The sequence below is a fragment of the Pyricularia grisea genome, chromosome I, assembly GCF_004355905.1.
Source record: "Pyricularia grisea strain NI907 chromosome I, whole genome shotgun sequence".
Lineage (NCBI taxonomy): Eukaryota > Fungi > Ascomycota > Sordariomycetes > Magnaporthales > Pyriculariaceae > Pyricularia > Pyricularia grisea.
Genome location: NC_044973.1, coordinates 152,357 through 168,907, shown reverse-complemented (window position 1 = coordinate 168,907; position 16,551 = coordinate 152,357). Strand labels below are relative to the sequence as shown.

The window sequence follows — 16,551 nt, the reverse complement described above, 5'->3', positions numbered from 1 at the left end:
AATATAATTGGTATATAAACGATTTAATCGTATTTTCGAATAATTGTTTGTTAATATCGCTAAAGTTAAAATAAAAATAGATAAAATTGTCGGAATAAAAGCTGGCGTGGCGGAAATTATTAATAATAATCGAATTAAAAATTATCTTACCGTAACTAGGAATACCGTAAAACTATAAAGAAAAATTTGGAATTGTTTTCTACTGCGAATATTTTTCGTTTCAAGGAATTATTAGCCTATATTTCCATAACGTTATTCCAAAGTTTTATTATTATTTGTCGATACGTTTGGCGGGGCGAGCTATTTAACAATTTTCTAAAAGTGCTAATCCTATTGCATTTTTTTTATAGTGGAATAAGTTTATAAAACCAATTCGTACATTATGTACACATAAAAATTAGCATTTAATTTTACGTAATATTTTAATTAAATATAAATTACTAACCGTTTCCTATTATTTCGTCCATTTTCCGCGTTCCTTCCATATTTTCGCCTTTAAAAACCTGTAACAGCTTTTTAATATATACAATAGTTATAATTGCTATATAATTTTACCCCCGATTATTTTTATAAATATCCGTATAATTACAAATTTTACGGATTATAAAATATAAAAAATTATCCATAAAACCAACTACTTCCATTTCGAAGCAAATACACCCGTCCCCAAAGTTTAACGTTATTTAATCCCGAAAAATGCCGTTTTTAACGACCCAATTGCCGGAAATAATAACGCCATAATGGATTTTGGGCTCGGTAGACCGTTTTTTTGGTTTCTTTAATTCTTTCCGAAAATCGCAATACGCGCAAACTTTAATTTGGCTTATAATTTAATCGTTAGGGTTCTACGGAATTATAGCTTTTTAAAAACCAACTTATTAACTAAAATGTTAAATATATTCCGAAAATATTTCGAAAAAACGGTCGTTTTACATTTTTTAATGGATAAAAGCAATATTATCCAAATTTGGTTTTACCAAACGTGGATAAAATTATATTACTTCGTCCAAAATGGCGGTTAACCGAATTCTTTTCCGTTTTTAAATGGCTTTTAACGTTACCAATCCCTTAAAAAAAACCTCGGGTAAAAGGGTAAAAACGCCGATTCGTTTAAATTGGCCATTTTTTCCCAATTTCCCCAAATTATACTGTATAATTTCCGGGTTTGTATTAATAGGCTAATTAACGACGACGTCGCCAAAACGGATATTAATATTATCCGTTAACCTAAGAACCCCGGTACCGATGCCGACCATTAGGCCGAAACGAAGGTGTGGAAAAGAATTTATTATATTTATCGCGGTTATCGTTACGGATACGGTACCGATTTTACCAATAATTAATAATATAATGACAATATTATAGTTTCCGATCCGACCCCAGGTATAATTATTGGTATTTTTGGGTTGTTTTTTAAAATTTGCCGGCTTTCGATATTCTTTATTAAATACGGATTATGCTACGGTAAGCTCCTTATTAAAAATAACGATCCACCCGATAATATACATTTCAGGGGTTTAAAATTATTTTAAGGATGTTATTGCAATTTAATGGGGTTTAAAATAGGTTTTAAAGGGGTATTAATTTTAATAATAAAATTAGTAAAATGTGGAAAATAAAGTTTCGAAAATAAAAAAAAAAATGGAAAAACGCCTGGTATTGGAATAAATAATAATTAAATTATTTTTGCAATAGCAAAAATAAAGCCGTTAGGCGGGGTAACGGGGTTCGACGACGAAGTACATTCCGTCTAACCAATTATAAAACCTCTTCTTCCGGAATTGTTTGGCGGTTATATTATACGGTCGTCGCCGCTATGGTAAATAACTATATACCTGCCTTCGTTAATTACCCGGTTAAACGGCATATTTTTATTAATACGGGACCTATATTCGCCGTAATATAATATATCCTTTACAAATATTAAAACGATTTGTTAATTATCGTTTCCCGTAACCGAATTTCGTAATCTTTATTAAAAATTATTTTTTGGAAATTAACCTCGAAATTAATATCCAGCCCGCCTATCGTAACCGGACCCCCGGTAAAAACGAACCGATACGATTAATATTATAAAATACGGTATAGGTAATAATATCGAAAATTGTCGTTACGTTATTATACGATGTTACGAATCGTTTTTCTCGTCCACCCAATTAATTATAACGCCCGACCAATTAATCGTTTCGATATTTTAATTTTAAATTTGCGATAAAGGAAATTTAAATATTATAGGTAACGGTAAATTAAAAAATAAAAGGAAAAGTTGGTATTAATAGATAATTTATTCGATCGTTTAACAAACCCCGAACTTAATATAACTTTATTTTTATACGCGTTAAATTTATAAAATATTACCTAATAAGTGAAAATACCCCTAAAAGATTGAATAGCCTCCATTTATTAAACTAAAAAATAAAATGGGTATAAAAAAAGGAAAATTTCGGCTATTATCGAAAAATAATATTCTCCTATTGGCCGTCTTACCGAATTATAATACCTATCCGGATAAAAAAAAATAATATTGCAATTTGCGGTAATATAAAAGAAGCCGCCTATAATATTAGGGTAAAATTAAATTAAACGAATTTAAAATTAACCAATTTATTATTTTAATATTATATTTTCGGAATAGGGGTATTAATTTCGACAATTTATAAAAAAACGTAATTAAAAATTGGTTTGACGAAACGGATTTAAATTTACAATTTTTTTTTACTCGCAAAATTTAACCTTTAATTTTCCTAAAATTCGACATTTTATACCTAATAGGTATTAAATTTACTTCGCCTGCCTTTTTAATTTATTTCGGTATTGCTAATATTTAATTTAATTATATATAATAGTATAATTATTAAAATAAAAAGAATCGCGGTTAATTTAATAATAAAGCGATAATTTACGTACAATGCCGTATAGGCCAATTATACGTGATTTACCCGCCCAATTGCGGGTATAAAACGGAAGGACGTTTAAAAGTTCACCTTTAAACAATTTTATAAAAGAAATAAAATTAATATTTTTATATCCGTATAATAATATTTTATTAATCGACCGATATTACGAAAAGCTTATTAATAATAATAATTGGTTAATTTAACTATATTATTAGATTTAGTTTATTTTATAATTATATTTTGGTAACGGATTAATGCCGTTTTTAGAAAAAAAATTTAACAGCGGTATAATTGTCGGAAACCTTCCGGATAAAAGGAATTGCGAAATAAATAAACGAGTAAGCAAATAAAAAAAACGTGGTAATTTTTTAAAAAAACCGGGATAAAAACCAGGGATTAAAATCCGTCGTTACCTATAATATTCGTATTAAGTCGGACCCTTTAATCTCCGATTACCCCCCATTTCCGATTACCCTAAAAATCGCGATTTGAAACGACACCTTAAATAATAATTTATTATATCAACTATTTAATTAATTGTAAAAATACAATTAATTATATTATTGGAATTTTTAAATTTTGGAAATTCTTTTACCATTTTTTTAATTGTACCTATATCGGTTTAAACCTGCTATACTTCCCGTAATTTAACGAACGTAAAATTAAAATTTAAATTAACCCTTTTTTTTTCCGTAGTGCAATTACTTCCAATTGGGCCTCCAATTTTTTAATCTTTTTTTTACTATTGCAAATTCGATATTTTTAAATTTATAGCTTTTTCGGAATTTGGAAAATAATAGCCGTTAAATAAAATCGCCGCCAATTAACTGGGTATATTATACCAATTAATCCATTACCCTTTTAAATCCTTTTGGGGTTTTTTATACGATAATAAAACCGGTTTTAACCAAATCCGATATTTTTCCGGGGTTTTTTGGGGATTTTAAACGTTTGAAATTATTATTTGGAAGTAAAATTATTTATTATTGGCTGGAAATATTCCTATTTTCGAAAAGTAGGGGATTTAATAACGGTTTGGCGATATTAACCGGCCATAAACCCGTTATATACCACCCGTTTATAATAATTCGAATTGTGAATATTTTTTAACGTATATATACCGGTAATTTTGGAAAAAAAGCCGCTTTCCAACAACCGTTAAATTATTAAAATAGGCCGTAAAAAAGAACCGTCGTCGATATATTTTTTCAAATACCGAAAATACCGTTAAATCCAAAGGTTGGAATACGTAAAACGTATATACCGGTAAATATATTATATATACGTTATTAACGTAATATTTAAATATAAATCCCGGTATGGTATATAATTTGTGGCCGTCGATAATTAGTAACCTAGCATTTTTGGGGTCGTTAGGACGAGTATTTGGCAAAAATACAGTTTTAAGCCATGTTAAAACGGTATTATTATCGGTCCAACCGTTGGGAATAGCGGTAAATTTCCAATTTTTAAATTAATTGGTATTCGAAAGAAACCGTTATTGTTATACCGATTTATTTTTAAATATAACGAAGGGAGGAAAGGCCCGGCCGGTAGCTAAAATGCATTCCAAAAAAGTCGTCCAAATACGATTTCCAGGCTGTTTTTTAATTAAAGCTTTAGTATTTTGGGATCCGATAATAAGGCCATTTAATTTTTGGCCTTCCAATATACCTGCCTTATTTATATTCTAACGGTTTTCCGGTTTAATAGGTTTAATTTCGGGGTGGTTTAACTTTCGCCACTAATTTTTAATTATTTTAGTAGTAATTTTATTAATACGTTAAAAATTAATCCGTAAAGGTTTTTATACCTTAACGGAAGGATACCGTACCAAAAAACCGTTAATCCAACGTTTTCCGAACGGTTAAATAATTCCTAAAATTAATAACACCCGGTTTATTAATTGACGGAAATCTTTATAAATAGGTAGAAACCCTAATTCGGCTTAAGTACGTACCCAAGTCGAAAAATAAACTTCTTAGGTAGCCGATAATTGTTACGAAAGTTCTTTGGCTTTCGATATTGGTTGGGCGCCGCGTATTCGGCCGTAAAAGGTAGTATATGGAATTCCGTATTAAATCGCGGCTTTTCGGGTTCCGACGCCGCTAGCGATTTGTATATAATCCTATTTGATATTATATTTGCAATATTATTTTATTTTTACCAAAAGAATAATTAAGTAAAATTTGGGATTTATTAATAAAAATTTGATAAGAAAATAGCTTTTTTATTATAAAGGTCGCGATATTTCATATAATGTTTAAAATAATCGGAAATTAGGGGGTCCGACTTATATATTTTAAATAGGCAATTAATTTTATTTATTACGAAATTATTACCATTTAAAAAAAGGTTTGGCATTAATATAAAAATTAAACGGAAATAAGCCTACCAAACCCCTAAAATATTATATAAACGTTTATAAAATAATATTTTTACATTTATTTGCATTTTTTATATAATAAAAAAGCGAAATTTAAATTTAAATATACCGTTCCCCTTTTCGATATAAAATAACCTGGAATTTTATAAGTCGAAAATATTAAATTATCCCGAAATGTAACCAATATATTTAAACCTGTTTATAATAATTTCGCGTAATCCTACGTAGGCCTCGGTATTACGATAAAAATATCGGGGTAATTTATTCTTAAAAATAAAGGTATAATTGTTAAAAATAAATAAACGTTAATATTATAATTGGAAATTTTCGATAATTGGGGTAAAATTATAATCGGTTTTAAATATAGTAAATATCGAAATTAAATAAATTTTAAATACTATTAAACAATCCTAAAAATAAATTTATTTATACGGTAGTAAATTTATTTATTTAATTTATAGCCCAAATATAATTTTTTTTAATTTTTACAAATTATTTAACGTAATTTGTTTTTGGCGTTAATTCTAATTTTAAAAAATTATTCGATATTATAATTTGGCAATTACGTATGGTTACCCGATTTTATTTTTATAGAGTTCTGGGTTTTGTCGGTAAAATTTTACCTTTTTTTTTTAATACCGTTCCGGTTATAATATTAGGGATATTTTCGGGCCTTTTTACCCGCTGTTATTTAGCGGAAATCCGGGTAAGCAAAAAATTAATTATTAAAACCCATTTTAACTTTTAAATTAATTTATGGCGATATTAAGAAAAAATTAAAACAGGCGATATTAAATAAGTTATAAAATATATAAATTTTAAAATTGGGGCGAAAAAGTGGCCAGGCAATTAAAATTGGAACCTATTATTGGATTTTATAAACCTAAAAATAGCCTATTATTAATTTGGATTTTTATCGATAAAATTGTTAAATATTGGGATATTTGGAATATTGGAAGGTTTAAAATTAGGATTTTAAAAAAATAAATTTGGAATACGGAAAGGCCGAAATTGGGCCAAACCTTACCCAATTTTTGGATATACCCGTTTTTAATTGGGCAATTTTAACCGAAAACCCAAAAATGGAATTTGGCGATTACGTTAAAAATTCAAATAATATTTACCTTTTAATTATTTAATAATGGTAGCCTAAAATTATATAGCAAAAGAAATTTAAAAGGGAAATTTACAATACGTTGCTAAAAAATAATTTGGGCGATAAATTAAAATTTTTAATTAATAACGTATTTTGTTATTATTTAAGTCGGTATATAATTAAAATTAAAAAATTTATGGTTAAAATTCCGTAATTACGATTTAAAACATATCGCAAACGTAAATAAAAAATAATATTAAAGTATAATAATTTTAACCCAATAATTTGTTTTTTCGTTTTAATCTTATTACTTTATATTATTATACGTTAAAAAAAATATTTAAGAATTCCGAAAATAAACCACCATAAAATATGGTACAGGGCTAATAACCCAAAATAGGATAATAATAGTTTAATGCAGTTCGGTACAATTTAGGGCGGTTCAATGCAGATTTAGTACGGCTTAGGGTAAATTTAGGGCGGCTTAATGCAGTTTAATACGGTTTAGGGTAAGCTTAGGGCGGCTCAGTGTAATTTAATGCAGTTTAGGGTAGATTTAGGCCTGTTTAGTACGGTTTAGCGTAAGCTCAGGGCGGCTTAGTGCAATTTAGTGCAGTTTAGGGTAGATTTAGGCCAGTTCAGGGCGGTTCAGTGCAGATTCAGGGGCGTATCCAAAAAAGGAAATTTTGCGTGTCGAGATTCGGCGCAGATATTGTCCTGTTAGTCTTGGGACGTTGGGACTGTGGATACGCTTTGATGGTCGTCAAATTTCATCGTCAAAAGTATATTATGAAAGATTCATGTCTGACAGCCGGGCGAAGAAATTTCACGGCTTTGTAACACAGGTGCCACGAACGGCGCACCCAAAGAGAAAAAGCTACAATACAGGGCAATCTTATTCGATGGTCCAAAGCCAGGGTAAAAGGAAGGCGAAGGCACGAAGTGCCAAACACGTGCGCGTACCTAAGCAAACAAACGAGCCCTGCCCTACCTTACGGAAGGTGGGAGGTTCAGCCACGGATTGGCAGTCACGCTGGCGCGCCAATCCGTGACAACCCATGTCTCATATAATCACCCGGTTTCATTGCCATTTCTCACAAAAGTTCTGGTAGAACGAAGGGGCGTCATAAAAAAAGCTGTATATCCACCCTCTCTAGTTAATGTGCCTATGCATTTCACCAGTGTCTTGCAGCTCAACATCTCGACATGATAATCGCTAACCTGCGCGACCCTTTTATCCTGTCCATGCTTTGTGTGCCCTTCAGGGCAAGAAACTGATGGCAGCGGCTCATTCTCGTCTCCTCTATTTCGTTTAGGTACACACGCATCGGAAGGCGCCGTCGGCAAGGCATTTGAAGTCTGCCTATTAGACAAGCAATGGACATTGTGAGTATAAACAAACAAGAATTGCTGAAAATAAGAAAAAAGCTGTTTAAGCTTTTATGTTCCGGGATGAAACCTTCACTCACAATTGACGATGTGCGGCAATCAGATTGACACTCCTTCTTGGCCGCATCGCAGTTTATGGCGGCCATTGCGCCAGTAATCAAGCTGGCAGCCATAATAGTGAATGTAATGCCGAAGAATTTCATTTTTAGGAATAAAAAAGATTGGACTCTGTTTCTATGGTGATTGAAGTGAGAGGGAGTGAATTTTCGTAAATAACAAAGCAAATTAAATTGTGTTTATATGATATTTGTTGTGTCTTAGGTTGGCCTCCTAAAAGAAAGGATTCTCCTCCCGCTTTATATATTTCTAAGGGCTCCGCCGTTTTACGCAGCTTACCCGAAAATTCATATATGGAAATTCCGAAAGTATTCTTCCTATTAACCGTGCAAGACCGTCCTACAGTATCTTCGAATCGTTACGTATGTTTCAAAGCTGTGTCCTGATGCCTCATTGTGTACCGCCAAGCCATTGTTATCGGTATTAAGTTTGCAACGCCAAGACCCTCGACTCCGATACAACATTAGAGCCACATCAGAACCGTTCCAAAAAAAAAACTTGATTATTTACATGCTCTTTACGGTTATCTCCGGGCGACATGGGTAAATTGTCTCTTGGCCATCCAGATTCGCAGTTGCCGTTGCGGCGTTTCGTGCCGATTAGGCGGCGCTCCGACGACGCAAAAAAGCTTCCGCGTAAGGGAATATAATATTGGTTGTATTTTGCTTAGTGCATGCCATAATTTAAAGCTGCACCCACTCTTTGCCAGTTCCTCACAAAATCCCTTCGTGTGAACATATCTTACTATAAAGGAGATACTTGTTGGCATAATATCTATCACCATGTCTCAGATTGCGTGAACGACTCGATCCTTTTTCTGGTGGAGAAACCTTAGAGTTCAGGTTCGAGTAATCGTCGCGGATTGAAACACCGCCCCAGTATAAACAAAAACCGCGCCAATCATAACAAAACCTCTTGGCCGGGTGAAACCTCCATTTCAAATCGGCATATACGTAGTATATAACAAATAACGAACAAAACACCTATATTTGAAACTACCTAATTTTGAATGTTGGACTCAGCATGAAACAAAGTATCATCTAGCTTGCTCTTGGCAATCAAAAGGTGGGAACGCCCTTCCTCTGGCGTTCTTTAAAATTCGCAGCCAGGTAAGGTACCAACTTCTTCATCAACTATTGGTTGTGAAATCTTGCATTTCCATAGCAAAGCAGGGCTCTGACAAACAAGCAAATTTTTGATTCCAACCACCGGAGGCGTGGGGGACTGCAGCCCCGACAAGGGGGTGCGGGCTGATAAAACATAATGGTAAGCTTACCTACCGCTTCCTTTGCAGCCTTTGGGGTGCCCTACTCTGATGCTTTGTTCATGAGATCCGCAGCATTTATGTACTTTGATTGACCGTCTGAGGCACTTTTAAAATGACGCGGATGGCTTGGCATGACCGAGAACCTGAGACCTGTCCTGAACATCGCCCAAGCCGAGTGTTACTATCAGAGAGTTAGAGGCCGCGGTGTAATCGATCGCGTTTGTCCGGAAAGGCGCGAGGGCTCGTTTTCTGGGTCAAATTGCCCATTGATCTCGCTTGTCATAGCCTCATGCACCGTTACGTCGAGGCTGATGAGCCTCGCACAAACAGACATCGGCTGAAGTCTGAAAACCGCGGTATGTCGACAAGAGAAACTAAGGCTGCGAGCAACTAACCGCCACTAAACTCAAAGCTAGTGAAGCTGCAGCTCTGCTGGGGAACACAGGGAGACACATTGCCCCGGTACCAGTTTCCCCGGGTGTAAAGATGAAAATGAAATTAAACGATGATGTATTGGCCTCGATCAAATCCTCAACCAAACCACTTCGTTTTGTTTAACGCAGGTATTTGTTTTGAACAGCTTCACGGAGGCTTTGCATATAATAGTGATATATTAAGCGGAGCTTATTTACTAGCCCGCAGAGTTAAAGATCCTTAGCAGCCCAGCCAACCCTTGGGTTTGCTGCCGGGCGAGCGTCTTCAAAAATAACATAGGCGGACTTAATAGCCACAGTACCAAATATAGAGACCTTTGACCCTTCTAGGTCGATTGACTCCTGGATGCCGCCAAAACAATCAATTTTGGCTTGTGCGTCCTCGGTCCAATTAAGATATGTACCCGGGATCGTAATAGTGACGGCGCTACCGACCGGGCCGACCCCAAACGAAAAGTCGGGAAGCGGTTGGGCTATGCCGCAGGGAAAGACCCAACCAGCCAAAAGGGGATCATATCGGGAGCCCGGCACTTTGCCGTAATACTCTTCCACGATGGGTTTGTCTAGGTACAACAACGTAGTACCGGTGTCCACAACGCCCGTCATATTCCTGGCCTTAAGGGGAACAGTTTTGGAATCGCCGATCGCATACCCGGACGCCGTCATATTCCACCGTGAATAATCCATGCCTTTGACGCGGGAGGGGTTCACTGGCGTCCAGCCAACCTCGCCGCGGTAACGATTGGTAGGCACCACGCCAAAATCGAAAAAGCTTTCGTTGTCTTGCTTCAGATCCACACCAAATAGCGGCGACGGGAGCGATGATTTGATCGTCTCGAAGAAGTTTGTGGGCCCCTGAGCTTTAACCGGCAGCGTAGCAGTGAAGTTTGCCAGCTCGAGGCCCAAAATGCCGTCGTAGGGTGATTTGACATACGATTCCGATGCGGCGGTCGCGGGAAGGATGGCCTGGGACTGGGCGACAATATCGCCCAAACGCACGGTATCGTTGTACACTTCAGTACCTGACGCGCTGTTTCCTCCGGCGTACGACTTTTCCCACGACAGGCCGGGCATACGCGCCGCGGTTGAGCTCTTCGAGGGGCTGTAAACTCTGCGACCGGCTTTATTGGCGGTCGGGTGCTTGTCGGCAAACACCCAGAGTTCAGCCGAGCCCGTGTCCAGCTGGAGATTAACAACTTGTGGCGGGGTGCCCAGCTTCACCTGATTCAACCATTCCGAGTCACCCCTGTAGGGGAAGGCGGAAACGTTTCCCTGTTGCTTTTGCTGCTGCCGTTTGTTTAAGTTGTGGATGTTGAAGCCGGCGCGTCTGACGGCGGCCGAGAGCTCCGGTGAAATGGGGACTCCATATTTGGCACGGGTTTTGTACATGGACAGTGGTCCGCTCCTGGTGGGTGGGTCGTACCTGAAGACGCTGACGGAACTCGCGGAAATGACGGCGGCACTCAATGTGGTGAGCAGAATCAAGGTCTGCATAAAAGCAAGCATTGTAATTAATAAATTAAACTGCCTTTGGAAGCTGAAAGGCAACGGCTAGCGTGGAGGTAGGTAGGTAAAAGAGTGACGTGGGTAAATAGCCCTCAATTTGAAGAGACACTCCAGTAAATCATGGATGCGAAACTTTGACTCTATGTATTATTTAAAGATAGATACAGCTACTACGATATACTGAGAAGCACCGCCTGCCAAATTCAAAGGTACATTACACGTTAATCAAGCTAATATTTAAAAAAAGGTTGCTGCGGTTTTCCGGAAATATAACCAGTTGGCTTCAGGGTATTCAGACATACATTCGCTAAACACAAGCCACTTTATTTTTGGATCATGACTTAGATTACGAGGCATTGGGCTATGCCGACTCTAATTATAGAGACCAAATCCTGTCGATCGTGACTCGCAATGATAAAAGGCAAAGGCATCGGCAGCTTCTCCGCGCCAGTATCGAGAGAAAGCCCGTACAATTTACCTACAGGCCAACTTTTGAACAGATCTGCGTGCCGTGTATATGGTCGAAAAGAATAACAAGATATTGTGAATTTTTACGCTATTTAACAAGGCGCATTTCGTGTCTCTTTTTTTTTGGTTAATCTGGAAAGTGATATTGCTGGCATTCCTTTTAACCAATCCCGCACAAGAATTTTCACAATTAAGCAGTATACCTGGCACCGAGTGGTGTCTTTGCATAAAATCATGATTCATTTCCTTGGCGGCGGCCGACAGCAACACGCCGATCGAAATATAGCACCCTGGTCAGTCTAATTTATCTTTTACCTTTCCACTTTTTCTCTGTTTTTTTTTTTTTTTTTTTTTTTTTTTTTTTTTTTTTTTCAATCCTCCACCAGTCACAAACGTGAGCTTTCACAGACCCTTTAATTACAAGTTGATGTACAATTGTCCACTGTTGGGTTCTTTACCTTGAAGTCCAACTTCTTTCCGCGCCATGATTTAATAATTTAATGTAGAAGAATAGCTGCAAAATGAAAGCTGGTCTGAGATAAACTTTATACGTTATCTTCAAGGTAGCTAACATAGGCGCATTACTGGGTTTGTAAAGTAGAGGATGGACTTCAAATCCCTCATTGGAACACCGGAATACATACGCCAATTAAAATGAGCCATGGGATAATGGCTTTATATGTATTCCTGCCAATCGCTTCCCGTATTATGTTTTCGGTCCAAGACCTTCTCAGCCAGCCCAGGCCGCAACCAAGATTCGCGTCTCTCTAGCCGAAAGCTGGCCGCCAGGAGACTACCTATATTTGGAAAGGTCAGTCTATGGAACCCTCTTCTCGTCTCAAAAATTCCGTCTGCCCGCTTTCAACATTGTAGAACTCCATCCCAGCAGCCGTTCCCATGGGCCGCGTCCTAAGAATCCCAATGACATGCAGTCGATCGGGCTCATTTGTTAGGATTTACCAAGTAGCCCGCCTATTTTCCATCCTCCGCGGTGGCAGCCCCCATCAGCTGTGGCAGAAGTGCCTCACTTTTTGCTTTTTCTGTGACAGCTCAAAACCGATTTTTCTTTACTCGCGAAGCCATGGCAGAGGATAAATGCCCTTGGATGATTATTCTTTTTGATTGAGCGGCATACAGTCCCCGTACAGCCTCGTGAATCCGAGCCTCATTCCTTGGGGAGATGATGCACATGCCAGCTACGAGGATAAAAAATGCATGGAGTCGATGGATGCACCGTCATCTGCCGTGTCATAGACAGCGTGCGAAATATTCTACGCAGGATGACCCTGAAGTTATTGATAGCATCGGTCAAGCCGAATCTTATTCATGTGGTCCGATTCACTGCGAAAAGAACTCGACCAGCATCAACCTGGTTCACTTTCAGCCTGGGTAACGCTTTGTAGATTTTGTCATGAATCGTTGAAAAGCTGCTGCCCCAAGCCCCACAATTCCAGCCAATATGGGTCGAGAGCTTGACTTGTGTTTTTTTGGCCCAAGTTCAGCAAGTCGAAGAGAATGGAGGGCTTGCCTAATCGGGGGGAAAACATGGCTATCTGGCCTGTCATCTATAATGTCACCTAACTAGCACAGTCGTCATTTTCTTAGGAACACACCACTTCTGCAGACCGGTTTTCGGCCCGGCAATCCTTCGCTTTCATGGCGCGCCTTTTCACTTATATTGACGTCTCACCCCCAGTGAGCTGGGATGGATAGTGCTTCTGTGTCGTGCAGCATAATTGCTTGGACGCACTGCAAGCCACAATTTCGCCCCCATGTGTCGCATGTACAATGATTATAAGTCAGGTCCGGCACGCATAATGCTCCCGAGTGCAACATGAAATCTCCCAACTTTCCGGAATTCTTAGAGTCTGGAACTGAGTCAGCCGACGGTGGGCTTTCGCCGCCGGTGCAAGAAGAGCCTGCCTGCCTAGGCGACACCCTAAGCAGACTCAAAAGAGAATATAATTGAGTTGATGGGGCAGATCAAGAAGCAGCTAAAACGCTGTCATTGACATAGCGTGCGTTATACAACACTACAGCATTTACAAGACTGTCCACTTCCGTCCTAAAGTCCTCAACTGGCTCAAGGACTACTTGAATGTCCTTCTTTACCACGAAAGCAGTTCAAAAGTTTTATGTTATGAGAGTAATCCCACTTGGTAATGCCGTTAAGAATCCATGTAATGTCTATGGTGGGGCACTTATGTCATATGTATCCCGGACCACTCAACCACCTCCCTGCGCTAGGATACGCTATTTTATTTGAACGATCAGGGCAGTTTACATGATGGCTGTTCATCCTAGGATATGGTTAGCTCCATGGTTGGCTCCCAACCCTGCGCCCGTCGGTATTTTATTTACTACGGTAACGGGCGAAAAGAAACCCCCGTGTCACCGTATGTGTATGCGTAGGCTTTCATTAACTTAACTGTTCGCGGGAGCCATCGAGTACATAGTACCTAAATTATTTTTTTTTTTCGTTCAAAACTATTACCCAGGTCGGTAAGGCCCAGAAGGCCCACACAAACGAAAATTGTACAGGGGGATGGACTTTTACCCTTACCACCATGGTATATTTTATCTTTGCAGTTCTGAAATACTTATAGTGCGCTTTATAACTTGAATGCCTATAGTTTCACCAGAATAAAAACAGTATTTGAACTGGAATTAATAAATGGCGTATAAATTAGTAGTTACGCAACTCAAACCGTGTAAAGTGTAAAAAAATACCTAATATTACTGTTTAAAAATGGTTATTAAAATTAGAGCTTCATTTTATGCAATACTAATTAAATCGACTTATACTTAGTGTGAAGGTTTAATTGCCAGGGTAAATCTTATTATTATCCCGGTATATATATATTTTTATTTTTGGAAGTGGTGCTGATAATCTTTTATTCGATCTTTTTATACATTTACGTATTAAGTGGAACGTAGCGTTAGACGGTATTTATTGTACTTAATGCCAGTTAAAATCAATTGAAATTAACATCGCTTTTGTATCATCCTTTCTCCATTAACCAGCACTTTACTCGTTAGAGGCTCCCCCCCCCCCTTTTCCTATTCTGATTTTCATCCCGCTGTCAGCAGTTTTATTAAAGCTTTCAAAATGCAGCTCTCTAAAGTCGTTTTGGCTGTCGCCTTTTACTCCGTCGGTATCGCCGCGGTTCCAACCCGAGCCAAGTGTACGCCCGTTGGAAGCCGTAGTCTCCAAAATACAGTTACCAGCAACAGCGGAGTTGAGGTGAACAACGGCCTTAGGCTTAAAGCCCGGGGGGAGGACCACTACATCCAATGTGGAAAGTGTCATCAAACCTTTGCTAGCGTATCCGGGTATTTGTGGCACTACACGAATTGTAATGGCAAATAAGAAAATTAGGTGAGTTAATATTATATTTCTCATTGATTATTTACAGTGGAGATTTATATTAAAGGCTGGCTCTAATTATACCCTATAAACAATTATAGGAGGGAAGGTTTACACGGTCAAAGCTTCAAATATTATTTTCGTCGCGATAAACGAGGGTAATAAAATTCAAATTTGAATATTATACCCGTTCGTAAAGTGAATATAGCGATATTTGGTATTAAATTTAAGAAATGGCATTTGAAGTTTAGGTATTTTTAAACAGGCTATAGCTAGGGGAGGTTTGAAAAGAAGATAAAAAGGCTTTAAAATTTAATCTCAGTGTTTAAATTAGACCTAGTCTCAATATTTAAACTAAACCACCCCTGTTTCGCAATGGTGGACCGGACGTACCATATATTCTTTAACCACACGGTTTTTCGACCAATTAAATTGGCCGAAAAAATCGCGCCCGTTTTAATTTAAAAACATTTTGTCGATTTTCGTCGCAAACGACAAAAATTCTACCATATTACGAATAATAATTTCACCCGTTATAAAAAAAAACCTACCCCCCTATTATTTATTACCAAACCCAAATTAAAATCTTTTGTATTATATTATATAAATAATTCGTTACATATTTTTAATAAAGATATATTGGCGATAATATTAAATTTAATGTTTAAAAAAATATTTCCATTTATATAATTAATAATATATTATTTTTCCTCGTTAAATTTAAATATTTTACCACCTATATTTCTATTTTTTTTATTATTTAATTCCGTTTTTAAAAAAAAAAAGATTTACGCGTTTTTCGTATAAATAACGTTAATTTTTGAACAAATTTAATTTCGAACGCGATAATATTATTTCCGAAATTAATTCCGAATTTTTTATTATCCGAAATATTTTTAAATTTTAACGTGATTATAACCGACGTATTAATTTTTATTAATTTATCCCTGTTTAAATAATAATACCAAATATTTATAATATTTTCTATTCCGCCGCACGACGGATATATTATTTTAAAAAAATTAAAAAAAAACTTTAGTATTTAAAAACGTTTACGTAATAACGGGGTAAAATATTATTTTGACGAAAAGAATATTAATTTTATTAATACCGTTTCATTTTGTTAAAAATTTCGGAATTTTATATAATATTTTTTTATTTTTAAACGTTTTAAATTAATAAATTTCCAATTTCTGGAAACGGATAAATATTTAATATATTTCCCCAAAATATTTTTACCAAGGTTTTAATATTATTTATATTTATAATATTATTAATTTCGTATTTTCGGAATTATTATCCGTTTTATATATTATTATAAATCGCGAATTTACCATATTAAATTCGGAACGCTTTTTCCAAGATTATAAACCTTTTAACGTCTATAAATTAACTTATTTTGTTAATATTAGCCATTCTAACCCACGGATATTCCCTGTAGAAATATAATTATTTATTGCGTATATTTATAATATATTTTATATATAACGGGGTTTTAAAACATATTCTAAACACGTTATCCGGATTTAAAATATATTTATTATACAAAATTTTTAAACGGTAAATATAATAATTTATTATTATTATCCAAATATAAAATAAATAATAGTTATTTATTTACCCA

General features: G+C 36.2%; 3 protein-coding genes across 3 annotated transcripts; 1 reads left to right on the top strand and 2 right to left on the bottom strand.

Moving 5' to 3' along the window:
• Nucleotides 1-1,178: 1,178 nt before the first annotated feature.
• Nucleotides 1,179-1,394, bottom strand: PgNI_05147 (uncharacterized protein; the record flags this gene model as incomplete). The annotated part of the gene is made up of 1 exon (XM_031125184.1): nt 1,179-1,394. A coding segment is annotated over one exon (216 nt), but the record flags the coding sequence as incomplete, so codon positions are not given.
• An 8,402-nt stretch (nt 1,395-9,796) lies between these two features.
• On the bottom strand, nt 9,797-11,092 carry PgNI_05146 (uncharacterized protein; the record flags this gene model as incomplete). The annotated part of the gene is made up of 1 exon (XM_031125183.1): nt 9,797-11,092. The coding sequence occupies one exon, from the start codon at nt 11,090-11,092 to the stop codon at nt 9,797-9,799; it is 1,296 nt and encodes a 431-aa protein (XP_030982164.1).
• Nucleotides 11,093-14,669: 3,577 nt separating this feature from the next.
• On the top strand, nt 14,670-14,930 carry PgNI_05145 (uncharacterized protein; the record flags this gene model as incomplete). The annotated part of the gene is made up of 1 exon (XM_031125182.1): nt 14,670-14,930. One exon carries the CDS (start codon nt 14,670-14,672, stop codon nt 14,928-14,930), a length of 261 nt encoding a protein of 86 aa, XP_030983252.1.
• Nucleotides 14,931-16,551: the final 1,621 nt, after the last annotated feature.